Here is a 13,462-nt window from a genome sequence, read left to right on the forward strand (position 1 = left end):
CTCCTATTCCTGCCCTCACGAGCTTGTAGCACTGGGAGTAATCCAGATATTACTACCTTTGAGGACCTCCTTTTTAAAATTCTACCTAACTCTCTGTAATCTCCCTTCAGAATCTCAACCTTTTCCCTTCCAAAGTCTTTGGTTCCAATGTGGACAATGACCTCCTGCTGTCCCCTCTCCCCAGTGAGAACATTCTGCACCCCCTCGGAGACATCCTTGATCCTGGCACCAGGGAAGCAACACACAATTCTGTTTTGTCTCTGCTGGCCACAGAAACGTCTGTCTGTACCTCGGACTACAGAATCCCCTAACACAATTGATCTCTTGGATGTCGACATACCCCTCGTTGCATTAGAGCCAGTCTCAATACCAAAACTTGGCTGTTTGTGCTATGTTCCCTTGAGAATCCATCACCCCGTACATTTTCCAAAATAGCATACCTGTTTGAAATGGGTATATCCACAAAAGACTCCTGCTCTAGCTGCCTACCTCTCTTCCCCTTCCTGGAGTTAACCCATCTATGTGACTGTATCTGAAACTTTCCCCCCTTTCTATAACTGCCATCCATCACATACTGTAGCTGTTGCAAATTCCTCATCGCTTCTATTTGTCTCTCCAACTGATCCACTCGATCGGATAAGATTTGCATCCAACAGCATTTATGCAGATATAATCCACAGTAACCCTTAAACTCTCTTTAAACTCCCACATCTGACAACAAGTACATATCACAATCTACAGACCCAGAAAATAACCCCATCTTATTCCTCTACAAACACTGCCCCAAGTTAAAATATAAGCCATAGCTATTAATTTAAGTTTAATCAAGAGACTTATCTCTAAAAACATAATCAAGAAAGAATCCACTATACTCACTACTGCAGCCTTTCTCTTAGACAAACTTAAAACAACAATTAACTTATCTGATTCTGTGCTGTGAACTTCACCCAACAGTTCCTCCATGATCAGTTGTGAATTTCACTGTTTGTTAATTTTCCCAGATGCACTCCGATGTCCAGCGATACACTAATTCAAACAGCAAAGGCGGTAACTGTGCAGGTTTTTTCTCTCTCTCTCTCTCCGGTCACTATTTATTACTATGTTGCTACCAATATAAAAGCTTGAATTTTTTTTAAAATCAGCATACAGAAGGAGGAATTCTCAGTATAAGAGGGGCAAGTGGCCTTGAATATGTAAAACATCTTACATCTTATTTTATAAAAAAACTCAATTGCAAGTATGAACTTTGGGCTTCATCATTTGACTCGACCACGTAAAGCCACTGTCCTATCTTCTGCAAATGTGAAGTCAGATTTCTTATTTGATATCTATTTACTCATTCCCTATTCACACTCTTGTGCCCTATGGCATGCTTTACATTGATGCAGAAGCACACTGCCTTAATGCAATACTCCATAACTGTATCTGAGCAGAGATCTTTCAGATCTAGCTTGTGTGCAAGACAGGTTGTGAGCAGAATCAAAATTCTCCCAGTTGAGAAGCCAGTGTCTAATTTGCCATCCATTGTTCTTACAAAATACTGCTAAACTCAACAGAATAAACCTAAGTTTGAGATAGTCATCTCTTGCTTGCCTTGCTACACAATAATAATTAGCATTGGAGGAAAAAAATAGATCAGGAATGTATCAATACTGTAATTGACAATCTTATATGGAAAGATACAATTATATCTGAGATGAAAAACTGACACTTAAAACTAATGCAACAAAGAGTGACTTTGTTTTGTCATATTATGACACACTCTGGAGCAGATAGGTCTTGAAAGCAGACCTTCTGGCTCAGCAGTGCAGCCTCTACCAATGTTCCACAAGATTCCACAGACATTGCTTTTACTCTTGTGGTTCAGAGGTATTACTGAGGTAATGTATTAGCTCTGTTTAATTTTTCTAACTTATTTCCATGTGATCAAGTATTTTAGACAATAATATTCTCGTGCAAATAAAGTATTTATATGCATTTGTAAAATGTTGAATGTACACAGTCAAAACAAAACAAATTTCACCCTCTATCCTCCACAACCCTCCACTCCACAGAGACAAACACCAGTAGGCTTCCTACAAAAATTATATTTCAAAAGAATTTCCAAAAGCGCATAACACTTTGGGATGCCCTTGCACAGAAAGGCACTTCATATAAAAAAGGTCTTATATTACATAACATCTTTGGATTTGTTTCATAGATAATTAAGCACTTTCAAATGGTAGCAGCTGCTGTAATGCAGGCAAATTGTAAGGACATCGAAAGCTCCCAAAATCAAGGATATGCTAATGATGCAGAATGAAGGATAACTGTTTGCCAGGACACAAAGGATAACTGCCCTACTGTTTCTGATAAAGTGTCATGGAATCTTCCACATTCACCTGAGAGGCAGATGGTGTGTTGGTTGAACATTTCTTTCAACATACAGCATGTCTTAAGATGTTAAAGAGTTAATTTGTTCTTCTGACCTTCAAGAAATTGGATATCCCATGGGTAGGGTGGTATGTTTCTCTGTCTTGCAAGTAGAATGCAAAATAATTTATATTGCCATCCCCTTTATTCAGAATCTATTTACATTACCATTCCCTGCTATTCAGAATCTATTTACATAGCCATCTCCCACAATTCAGAAAGAGTAAGAACATTGCAGTGAAGAATCTAACCACATCCCGCAGTTTAAAAAAATGATTTACACCAGATCTTGCCATTAAGAAACAAGATAACCACATTGTTTCTGGAGGAAATCAAATCACTACATTGTGACTTGAGTGGCATGTGATTATGGGAGAGTGGCTGGGGTTGTCTTGAGAGCATTACTAATGGCGATCTAACATTCTATACAAAAAGGAGGACTGTTCCCTTGTTCAGGAAGCTTCTCTTGACATGCTTCGCAAGCACTGCAAAGCGTTTTAAGTGATCCTCCAAAGCTTAATAAATTTTGGCTGTTCACAGAAGTTGGCGCATTGCAGTTGCATAAAGTGTGTAAGAACCTCAAGGAAAAAAACTAACATTTGAAGGCAACGGTGGAATTCGAACATATATTGAGCTTCTAAGCAGACTGAATAAATGATCGTCTGAGCGCCGATTGTGAGAGATGGATGGGCCTACAAGGTAAGATTTATCTTGATCTCTCTCCTTAACTTACCACTCAGTCAACCACTCGTTCCCCAAGGACTCTGTGGTGATGGAATCTCTGAGATAATTTACGCACTTGCACATCAATGAGGTTAGAGTCCCCCTCAAATTTGGAGGTTTGAGTCCTCAGAACCATAAGTTACCGGAGAGGGAGGTCAGAGTCCCCATTGAATTTGGTGGTTAGAATCCTCTAAGAGTGAGGTTTGAGGCCCTGGGACATAGTGCATAAGATTAAAGATAATTACTGGGTCTGTCTCAATCACCTTGCCTTAGACCGATTGTTAAGGGGGAGGAGAAATCCCACACGCGAAAGTCAGGACCCTGAAGTGAGTGGGGAGAATGAGGACACTGAACTAGTATATAGAGATAACTTAGGAAGTCGAGACTTGAAAAATGGGACAGACATTGGATCATTCAGATGTCAGAATCCGTTTGCATTGGTTATGCCGGGATGACCCCCAAAATGAGGAATGATTCAGGCGTCTGGGAAATGAAATTTGACCGATAGGAGGAACTTGGCTCATAGATAAATGCTTAAAAACAAAGGAAGCAATTTGGAAACATAATACGGAGACTAAATGGAAAACTTTAATACCCGCATGGAGAAAGACTGCTGAGGAAATAATGAACATATCTAAGCTTTCCAGCTGACAAGAATAACACATGTCAAAGAGGGATTAGAGTGTGTGATAATGAGGGAAACCCTAGTCTTGGGAGCTACTGAAGTGTCAGTGTGAAGATTAAAACATGAGTAAAGGAAAACAGGCTAACTTGAGAAAGGAAAGACAATAAGAAATCAGGGTTCAAATGCCAAGCTGAACTGTCAACTGAAAATAAAATGGAGGTACCTCATGACATGCCTGGTCTGCAGATATTGTTCCAAAATAATGACATTGATGGCGAGCTATGGTCATAATGCAGATTTCTGACCTCCTCAGGGACACCTTTTCAGAACTCACTATACGTCCAAAATTTCCTCAAAGCCATCCTCCTCCCCAAGCAATTGACCATAATCAAATGTGCTGCCCTCTGTGAACCAGCAGGCACTCGATCGATCACCTGCTTCAAAGACTACAGGCATACCAGACATTGTTAATGTGCAGCATTTACAGGGGTACACCCCTGATGAAGAAAAACAAATATGGAAGATGTGTGTTCGCACACTGCGCCAAAAGGCCTCTGGATCACTCCAATTGGCCACGTATATATACCTGATGCTTTGTTACCAATGCTAATAATACCTAGAATATTTAATTTTGTTCTGTTTTTATTGTCATTTTCAATTTCAGTTCATAGACATCAATTTAAATTGCAGCTATTTAGAAAATATTCATATGTTGCTTTGTTTTGTTCAGTGACTACTCATTTCCATTTTCTATAAATTTACACAATACTATTAGCTATTAGTACTCGGTAACAAAAAAATTGAAATATTTGCGTATTGATTTCATAATCTATGTAAAACATATTATTTCTATCAATTATTTTCAAAATTTTACAATTAGAGATCGCTGTGTGAGATGATACAAGAACTTAATTAGTATAGTGTTTAGATTAGATTAGATTAAATTAGATTACTTACAGTGTGGAAACAGGCCCTTCGGCCCAAAAAGTCCACACCGCCCCGCCGAAGCGCAACCCACCCATACCCCTACATTTACCCCTTACTTAACACTACGGGCAATTTAACATGGCCAATTCACCTGACCTGCAAATCTTTGGACTGTGGGAGGAAACCGGAGCACCCGGAGGAAACCCACACAGACACGGGGAGAACGTGCAAACTCCACACAGTCAGTCGCCTGAGGCGGGAATTGAACCCGGATCTCTGGCGCTGTGAGGCAGCAGTGCTAACCTTACTGTAATTTCGGACAGGACACACTGCATTAAGTTCAGCAATAGGCTATCAGTTCCATTTGAATAGTTCTCAGCTGGCAGGACTGTTTAAAGATTGACTAGTAGATACAGCAGCAAAACACAAAATAAACTTCAAGGAAAAATCTACATGTGAATACTGCTGGTAACGCCTTTAAGTGATCAGGAAAGTCGAAGACTTGAAATTAAACGTGATGACAACTAAGCATAAAGTCAACAGTAACCGAAGTTAAAGAAAAACTTAGTTAAAAGTCAGGAACTATGAAATACTTTTCCTGACAGCTTTCACATTAGTCAGAATTATTTTGTCAAAGAAAAATAATTTTTGAATAACTTGAATGGGGTCCCCCAAGGGTTTGATTTTAAGACCACTAATTGTTGTTTATAAGTGACTGAATTGTTTAGGCAGTACAATTTAGAAGTTTATGGATTGTATAAAACTTGATAATGACATGAGAGTAACAGACTTCAAGCCGACTGAGAATGTTGAAATAGGCAGACACAATTTAGTTCATCTAAATGTGTGACTGTCTTCACACTGATACCCACCTCGGCAAGGAAGGAAGTGAGAGAGGAAATTCAAAGATACTTTCAGGTGCTAACATCATCTCTCGAGTTTCTCCATTCACAGGTAAAGCAACTTTCGGACCACCGCCCACCCTACCACAACCCGATCGAATGGATTCAATCAGCTCCCCTATCATGAGCATGAAAAGTGAAGCAGCTAACAATGAAGAAGAGGAGGTCCATATGTTTTTGTCAGTGGCTTTCCTATGGAGATTAAACCATGTGAACTTTACCTTCTCTTTTGATCATTTAAGGGATATCAAAAAAGCCAGTTGGCTTTGTGACATTTAACAGCAGAACGGGAGCAGAAGCAGCAAAGAATGCTGCGTTCACCTACCCTGCTGCTGCCACACTTCATGCTCAGATGTACTGGTATCATCCATCTGAAGCATCTCCGCAAGGATAGAAGTCTCGTCAGTTTTGTTACGTTTTTAACTGCCCTTATCCAAGAATTCAGATTTCTCCGTGGAGTGATGCACAAGGACATACTGTATTTTGTTTTCTGGTTGGAGTTTACTGAAGGAGAATTTAGATAACTGGTTCATTTCCACCCAACTTGGAGGGGGTGGAGTGGTCACTAAGGACTGTGGATTTAAGAACTTTCTAGGTGAACACTTTTTCCACTTTGGGGGGGGGGGTGATCCTATCTACTAAATGGGCTAGTAATTGTTGTGACTTTAATCATTGTATATTGTATGTCAATAACTTGCTCAAATACTGGCTGTCAGATTCTTATGAATAAGCTGGTAGCGCCTTTCTCATCCTCCATTTAGATGGTTTTCATTGAATCATAAAAGGACGGAATGAGATGTTAAAGAGATCATTTGTTCTGCTGATCTTAAAGAAATTGGATGTCCCGGGGAATGGGTGATTTGTTTCTCTATCTTGCAGGTAGAATGTCAAAATATTTAGATTGCCATCTCCTGCTATTCAGAGTCAATTTACATTGCCATTGCCTACAATTCAGAAAGAATAAGAACGTTGCAGTTAAGAATCTAACCACAGCCCACAGTTAAAAAAAACAATTTACCATTCGGAAAAAAGATTTACGAATCTTGCCATTAAGGAATGATCTCATCATATGGTTTCTGGTTATAATAAAACCATTACCTTGTGTATTGAGTGGCATGTGAGTATGGGGAGTGGCTGGGGGGTTGTCTTCAGGGCATTACTGATGGTAATGTAACATCCTGTACAAAAAGAATTGTTCCCGTGTTCAGAAAGCTTCTCTTGACATGCTTTGCAAGAGTGTTAAGTGATCCTCTAAAACTTGTACTTGCTTAATAAGTTTTGGCTGTTCAGAGAAGTTGGCGTATTGCAGTTGCATCAACTATGTAAGAATCTCATATTCTGATAATGTTGCACTGGGAATGTCAGCCTGTACTTTTGTGCACAAGTCTTGGAGTTGGATTTGACCGCAGAACACACTCACATCAAAGTCAGAAGGTTATCGGCTGTGGCACAGCTGACACAGCAAATGTTTCATTCCTTGATGAGGAAATCCTTCTGTTTCTGGAAAATGCTATAAAGATTAGCAATGTGAATACTTGTCACATACTGTTCTTGGACAAAGGATTAGTTTTTTGGATTTGGATGGAATTGTAAGGGAAGGATCTAAGCTTAAATTCAGTCTTGTATTTTTTATTCATTCACTCTTGAGATATGAATGTCATTGAAAGGGCCAGGAATATTGCTCATCCCTGACATTTTGACCAAATAATTATTACTTCACAACACTGAATGAAACAACTTAGAAGAATTATTGCATGTTTGAGGACCGACCTGATGAAACAGATCAAAACTTCCTCAGGAATTTTATTCTACCTCAGTGTCAAGCCAGAGTTCCAGATTTACCCTACATTTATGCCATTATTCTAGGATGTCCCAAAATTTAAAAGTTGCACATCAACCTTTGGTGTCCGTGCAATGCTAACTCATTTACTATTTTAAGATGTCAGACAATTTACTGAATTCAATTTCATTACATTATACAATATGAATGTTCCACTAAACTAAGTCTCTTCCACCAAGTCAGAGGCTTCCAGAGAACAATGAATGATTCACAACAATGCAGGTTCATCAACTTAACTCGAACATGTGTTTCACTTGTTGTCTTTTATGATAGGACACACCCACACACACACCACACACACACCACACACACACCACACACACACACCACACACAGAATGGCTTATATAGCGATAGGACCACACACACACCACACACACACCACACACACACCACATAGAGACACACATTGAAGAATGGCTTATATAGCGATAGGGTTAGAACTGCAAATAAAAGCAAGCATCATTTTAGTCAATATTCATTGCTTAAGATGGTTAATTATTGACCGATTGAAAATATCAAGACTTCAGTCTCACATACAACTGTTTATTTTGAAATCTGTGATGGTATGGACTATGAACAACAATTGTTTTCATGGTATTAATAATATCTTTTAAGATCGGGTGAACTATTATTTGATTGTTTTTTGAAAGCAAAATCACAATTTGAGGTCAGACAACATCGAGTTTACAATAAACATCTGAACAATAATAACAAGCGTGGAATTCAACAGAAAGTAGTTTCCAAATGTTGAATATTAATACTGAATTAACAACACTTTGGATATTTTATTAATTTTTAAGCAAAGATGTATTGAATATTGTAGCATGGATATTGTAGCAAGACCAGCAGAAAAGTCTGATAAATGGATCCACCTAAATAAAGAAAGGACTCATTTAACTATTGTTTCAAATACTGCGAAACAGTAAACACAATTAATAGAGATTCTGATTAATTCCTGACACCAACTAAAACAATCACTCCACAGTTTGTTACTGTCGTCGTACAGCAAAACAATCCACTGAAAAATGCACAAAGCTACTGACAGTGGACTAGAATAATATTCAGAATGCATTGGAAATGAACCACATATTTCATTGTCAATCTTATTTCAAGCAAGCAGGCTTGCGGAAATTTCCAATGGTGTAAGACTATAGTCAAAATTCATTGCTTAACTCAGTATTAGAAATCTTTTGTCTTAACTTAATCATTCCAATAAGGCATGCAGTACTTACAAATGTTCCCAGCAATGAATTAAGCAGAAAAATCCTTCCACCTGCAGAAGAATGATCAATCTGCATATCCCACGTGTCACAAGATATAAAACTGATCAAGTAAGTATCTGTTCGGTGATCCTCATGATTAATATTAGAGTGGAAAGCCCTCAGCCCAAAGATTCCTTCTGCCAACAGTGGTTAAGGAACATGAAAGAGATTGTCTTTCCAAAATGCGGCAGCATAAGAGCTGAAATAAACCGGTTTCTGCTGGTTTAAATAGAACCATTTTGCAATGCTTGATGAATTGCACAGACTGAGCCTTAAACTACAGCATCTCTCACAATAAATTTACCAAGGGATGGTACATGCGTCATAATCACATTTAAGCAAACATTTTTTTAACCATTTCGATCAAAGCTTATTACCAGGATCACAATAGTAGAATTACTACAATGAAAAACTACATAAAAATGATCATAGATTTGTATGATATGCAAATATCATACTACAAATGGAGTAATGTGTTACAGCAGGTTTCTTTTTTTTCTTTGTGGAAAACTATAGAAATTGCCTTCATATTGTGAGGAGTGGCAGATGGAGTTTAACACAGATAAATGTGAAATGTTGCATTTTGGTAAGACAAACTAGGGCAGAACTTCTATGGTTAATGGTAGAGCCCTGGGTAGTGCTGCCGAACAAAGAGATCTCGGGGTGCAGGTGCATAGTTCTTTGAAAATTGAGACACAGGCAGATAGGATAGTAAAGATAGCATTTGATACGCTTGCCTCTATTGATCAGCAAATTGAGTATAGGAGTTGGGACATCATATTGCAGCTGTCCAGGACATTGTTGAGGCCACTTTAGAATATTGTGTGCAATTCTGGTCTCCCTCCTATAGGAAGGATATTGCTAAACTTGAGAGGGCGCAAGAAACATTTACTGTGATGTGCCATGACTGGATGATTTGAGCTATAGGAAGAGGTTGGATAGGTTGGGGCTTTTTCCCCTGGAGCAGAGACTAAGGGGTAACCTGATAGAGTTTTCAAAATCATGAGGGGAATAGATAGGGTAAATAGTCATGGTCTTTTTCCTAGGGAGGGGGAGTCCAAACCGAGAGAGTATAAATTTAAGGTAAGAAGAGAAAGATTTTAAAAAGGATCTGAGGGCAGAGGGTGGTGTGTTATGGAATGAGCTGCCAGAGGAAGTGATGGAAGTCAGTACAATTACAACATTTAAAAGGTATATGGACGGGTATATTAATACGAAGAGTTTCGAAGGATATCGGCCAACTGCTGGCAAATGGAACTAGTCAGAATGGGATGTCTGGTTGGCATAGATGAGTTGGAACAAAGATTCTGTGCTGTATGACTCCTTAACTCTGAGGTAATGCTGAACTAACTTTGAGAACCTGGATGAAACTACAAATTTTGACCAAGCCATTGTTAATCTTGAATAGAGTGAGTGTGTGGGTATTTGTGTCCACCATGTAAAAGAGTGACATATAATAATTTTTTTTACACCAGTCATGTGCAATCATCTTTTTAAGCAATCATAAATACTCAAAAATACAAACCAAAAATATTAACACCAGCATAAATTGTCCATGATTGTCTGCTTCAATATATCTTGAGCAGCCTTATCAAGGTGGTCAACCCTGGCTAGCAGGAATATATCTGTAATGTTACCGTTTTCCAGTCAAGTTGCCTCCAAATATGTCTAAGTGTGGCAAGAGCTTTATGACAACCATTTTATAGAATGAAGTCACAAAATAAAAACAATTTCAGCAATATCTGTTTATATATCATATGACTACATCATGAAGATGATACTGGATACTTTGCCATGCAGGTGGCAGATATCAGGCCAGCCCCTGACTGCCAAAGTCACAAAGGTCTAATGCCCTCAGTGGAAAACTCACTCCAACATTAATTTCCATAACATGTGGCATAAATCCAGCTGAACTATCCAGTGTGAGAAACTATTCTTCGTATTAAATCTGTCATAAAGTTTAAAAGAACACTGCTGTAGAAGAGAAAAAAAAATTAAAAGTGCCTTTAAAGACAGTGGCATGTTAGCTTTCTTGATATATTTTCCTTGATTTACACAGCTGATGTCTGCAAAAAGATATTCATTTGTCATGATCACTGTACTGAGGACAGTATAAGCAATAATTTACAATAAAATCTTTTCTCAGGTCTGAAAAATGTCGACACAATTCCGAAGATAATGGATGTTATCACTGTGTAACATTAACTGCACGCTGTTTCCAAACCCTGCTGAGGGATACGTATCAACATACATTAAAACACACAAAATACAACACAGCACAAAAGGATACTTTCCTACTTTGGTATAAAATCCAACTTCAATGATTCAAAGTTCAGGCATGACGAGACATTTGTCTCATCTGAATCTTTCTTTTGCTCATACAATTTCACTGGTGCAAACCTATTCTGCCACATAACTGAAGACTATTCACGCTTTGAACTCAAGGCTATTCAAACCTTATGGCAGAAATCCTACTGGTGATTCACCAATGAAACAATTTGCAACATGATCCATTCAGGCCAAAAGTGACAGTCACTCACAAACCATCAGCTGAAGTCAGCCTCCAAATTAAAGTGGATAGGAAAACCACAGTGCAGTTTTCATTATCAAAATTCCTTTAATACAACCAATTAGATACAGCTTTCTGGCAGGAAGCAGAACTGATCATCTTCTAACTATAGCTGAAGCAGGTTTGTTCAGTTAACCAGAGTGATGCAGAAATTGCTTTAGAAAGAATCCCCAATGTCATGCAAGACCATAAAAGGGATGTAAAAGCCTCTCCCTCTTCTGTTTACAAAACACACAGCACATTTGCTGCAGTCAGTCAGTCAATCTTCTAAAATAGCACTGTCCCGTTACTACTGGATTGGACACGTCACACCAACATTGCTTCATGGGAGAACTAGCATTTGAACCAAAGGAAGTACTTTACTGCTGAGTCCTTGGGACAGAGGTAATGAAATAATCATCAGTTTCCAGTGTTCAAATCAAATTGCGTGGCAAAATGTCACAAAGTATAATGCAGTTCTGAAAATATGAGAACATACAGTTGGGTATCGGTAGCCCGAAAATGCAGCAAGCATTTTATTTTGACGAGAAAGAATCAAGCCAGCACAAAAAATGAACTCCATTAACACTAATAATACACACCAAAAGGTTAATAGAACACAATGGAACAACTTTACAGTGGAAGAGAAAGTTGAGCATTGAAAAGTCAAATGTAAATGGAAAATAGATTGGGGAAGAGAACAAATATGGGTTCAAGGTTGAAATAGCTAACCAATGGGTGAATAATCCATTTCCTGAGGTCTCTTGAGTCAAATATGCCAGCCTTCAGTCAAATCAATTCATATCAAACCAAGGGCTGGAGGCATGGACACTGTAAAGGCTATGGGTCCTAACCTATCTTCTAGCATTACCACTGAAGAAATTCAACAAAACTTCGAAATAAAAAGCTTGCTTAATGACAACCACGTAATTACTGTCAATTTGCATAATAAACAAACAATCTGATTTACTTGAGGTAAGGAAATATGTGGATCTTACCTGGTCTGGCCTACATTTAAATCCAGACCATAAGCAACGTGCTCAACTTTTAACTGTCCTACAAAATAGCCTAACACGCCAATCAGTTCAAGGGCAATTAGGGATGGACAATTAATATGCAATGACACCACATCTGATTAATGAATTCAAAAATTGCCACATGAATGACTGAGAGGATCATTGGTTCCTTGTTTTACAAATGAAATGGTAAAAGTCAACAAGCTAAGTTATTCAATTAAACTGATCAGATACAAATGAACTACTTGCCCTTTTACCATACTCACCATGTTAATTTCTTACACCTAATCCTTACTAGTTAAACAATTTTAAATCCAACAATCCAATTTTGCAAAATAATGCATGGTACTCCCACCAATTAGCTACAAATGTAGCTAACCAGAAAATATTACCCTTGCATAAAAGCCTCATTCATAAATAACCACTGAGATGATTGGGGTTCCTTGCCTTATGTTTCCTGCTCTTTTTTCAGCTTTACAATGGAGATTAGGAATTCTTCAGAAACAACAAAAGTCTTCACAGACCATCTTTAACAGTGGAAACATCCAGAGCTGTCATTGAAAGTAAATCACTAAGAGGCAACCTTATTGAAACATACAAAATTTGGGGGCATTTGGCAGGATTGATGCAGTAAGTTTATTTCCTGAAGTGAGAGTCTGGGACTACATTGTTCTGGACTTGGAGATTATGCATTTGGGACGGAGAAAAAGAGGAATTGTTTCTCTCACACCATTGTGAATCTGTGGAGGTTTTTTTAAAAAAAATCACAGAGGGCTGTTGAGGCTGGATCATTTAGGGTTGAGTCAACAGATCGCTAATCATGAGAATGACGAGAACGAGTGTAGGTCCGATCAAGGACAGTAGTGGGAGACTGTGTATTGAGTCGGAAGAGCTAGGAGAGGTCTTGAATGAGTACTTTTCTTCAGTATTTACAAATGAGAGGGACCATATTGTTGAAGAGGAGAGTATGAAACGGACTGGTAAGCTCGAGGAGACACTTGTTAGGAAGGAAGATGTGTTGGGCATTTTGAAAAACTTGAGGATAGACAAATCCCCCGGGCCTGACGGGATATATCCTAGGATTATGTGAGAAGCAAGAGAGGAAATTGCAGAGCCATTGGCAATGATCTTTTCGTCTTCACTGTCAACGGGGGTGGTACCAGGGGACTGGAGAGTGGCGAATGTTGTGCCCCTGTTCAAAAAAG

The 13,462-nt window shown here is 38.6% G+C and overlaps 1 protein-coding gene across 6 annotated transcripts in view; it reads right to left on the reverse strand.

Moving 5' to 3' along the window:
• Window positions 1-13,462, reverse strand: part of LOC122563053 (transmembrane and coiled-coil domains protein 2-like) — a 161,997-nt gene that overhangs the window by 58,581 nt on the left and 89,954 nt on the right. Inside the window, exons 1-2 of one of the 6 annotated variants that reach the window (XM_043716400.1) lie at window positions 10,984-11,118; window positions 8,664-8,830 (exon numbers count right to left, since the gene is read on the reverse strand). The exons of 4 other annotated variants lie outside the window; for them this stretch is intronic. In XM_043716400.1, coding sequence (XP_043572335.1) covers window positions 8,664-8,729 — 66 coding nt within the window. In that variant the 5' untranslated portion in view covers window positions 8,730-8,830; window positions 10,984-11,118. Of the gene's footprint in view, window positions 1-8,663; window positions 8,910-10,983; window positions 11,119-13,462 lie in introns of those variants that run through there. One more of the 6 variants, XM_043716401.1, reaches the window with a different exon arrangement.

Source organism: Chiloscyllium plagiosum, chromosome 26 (genome assembly GCF_004010195.1).
Source record: "Chiloscyllium plagiosum isolate BGI_BamShark_2017 chromosome 26, ASM401019v2, whole genome shotgun sequence".
NCBI classification, from domain to species: domain Eukaryota; kingdom Metazoa; phylum Chordata; class Chondrichthyes; order Orectolobiformes; family Hemiscylliidae; genus Chiloscyllium; species Chiloscyllium plagiosum.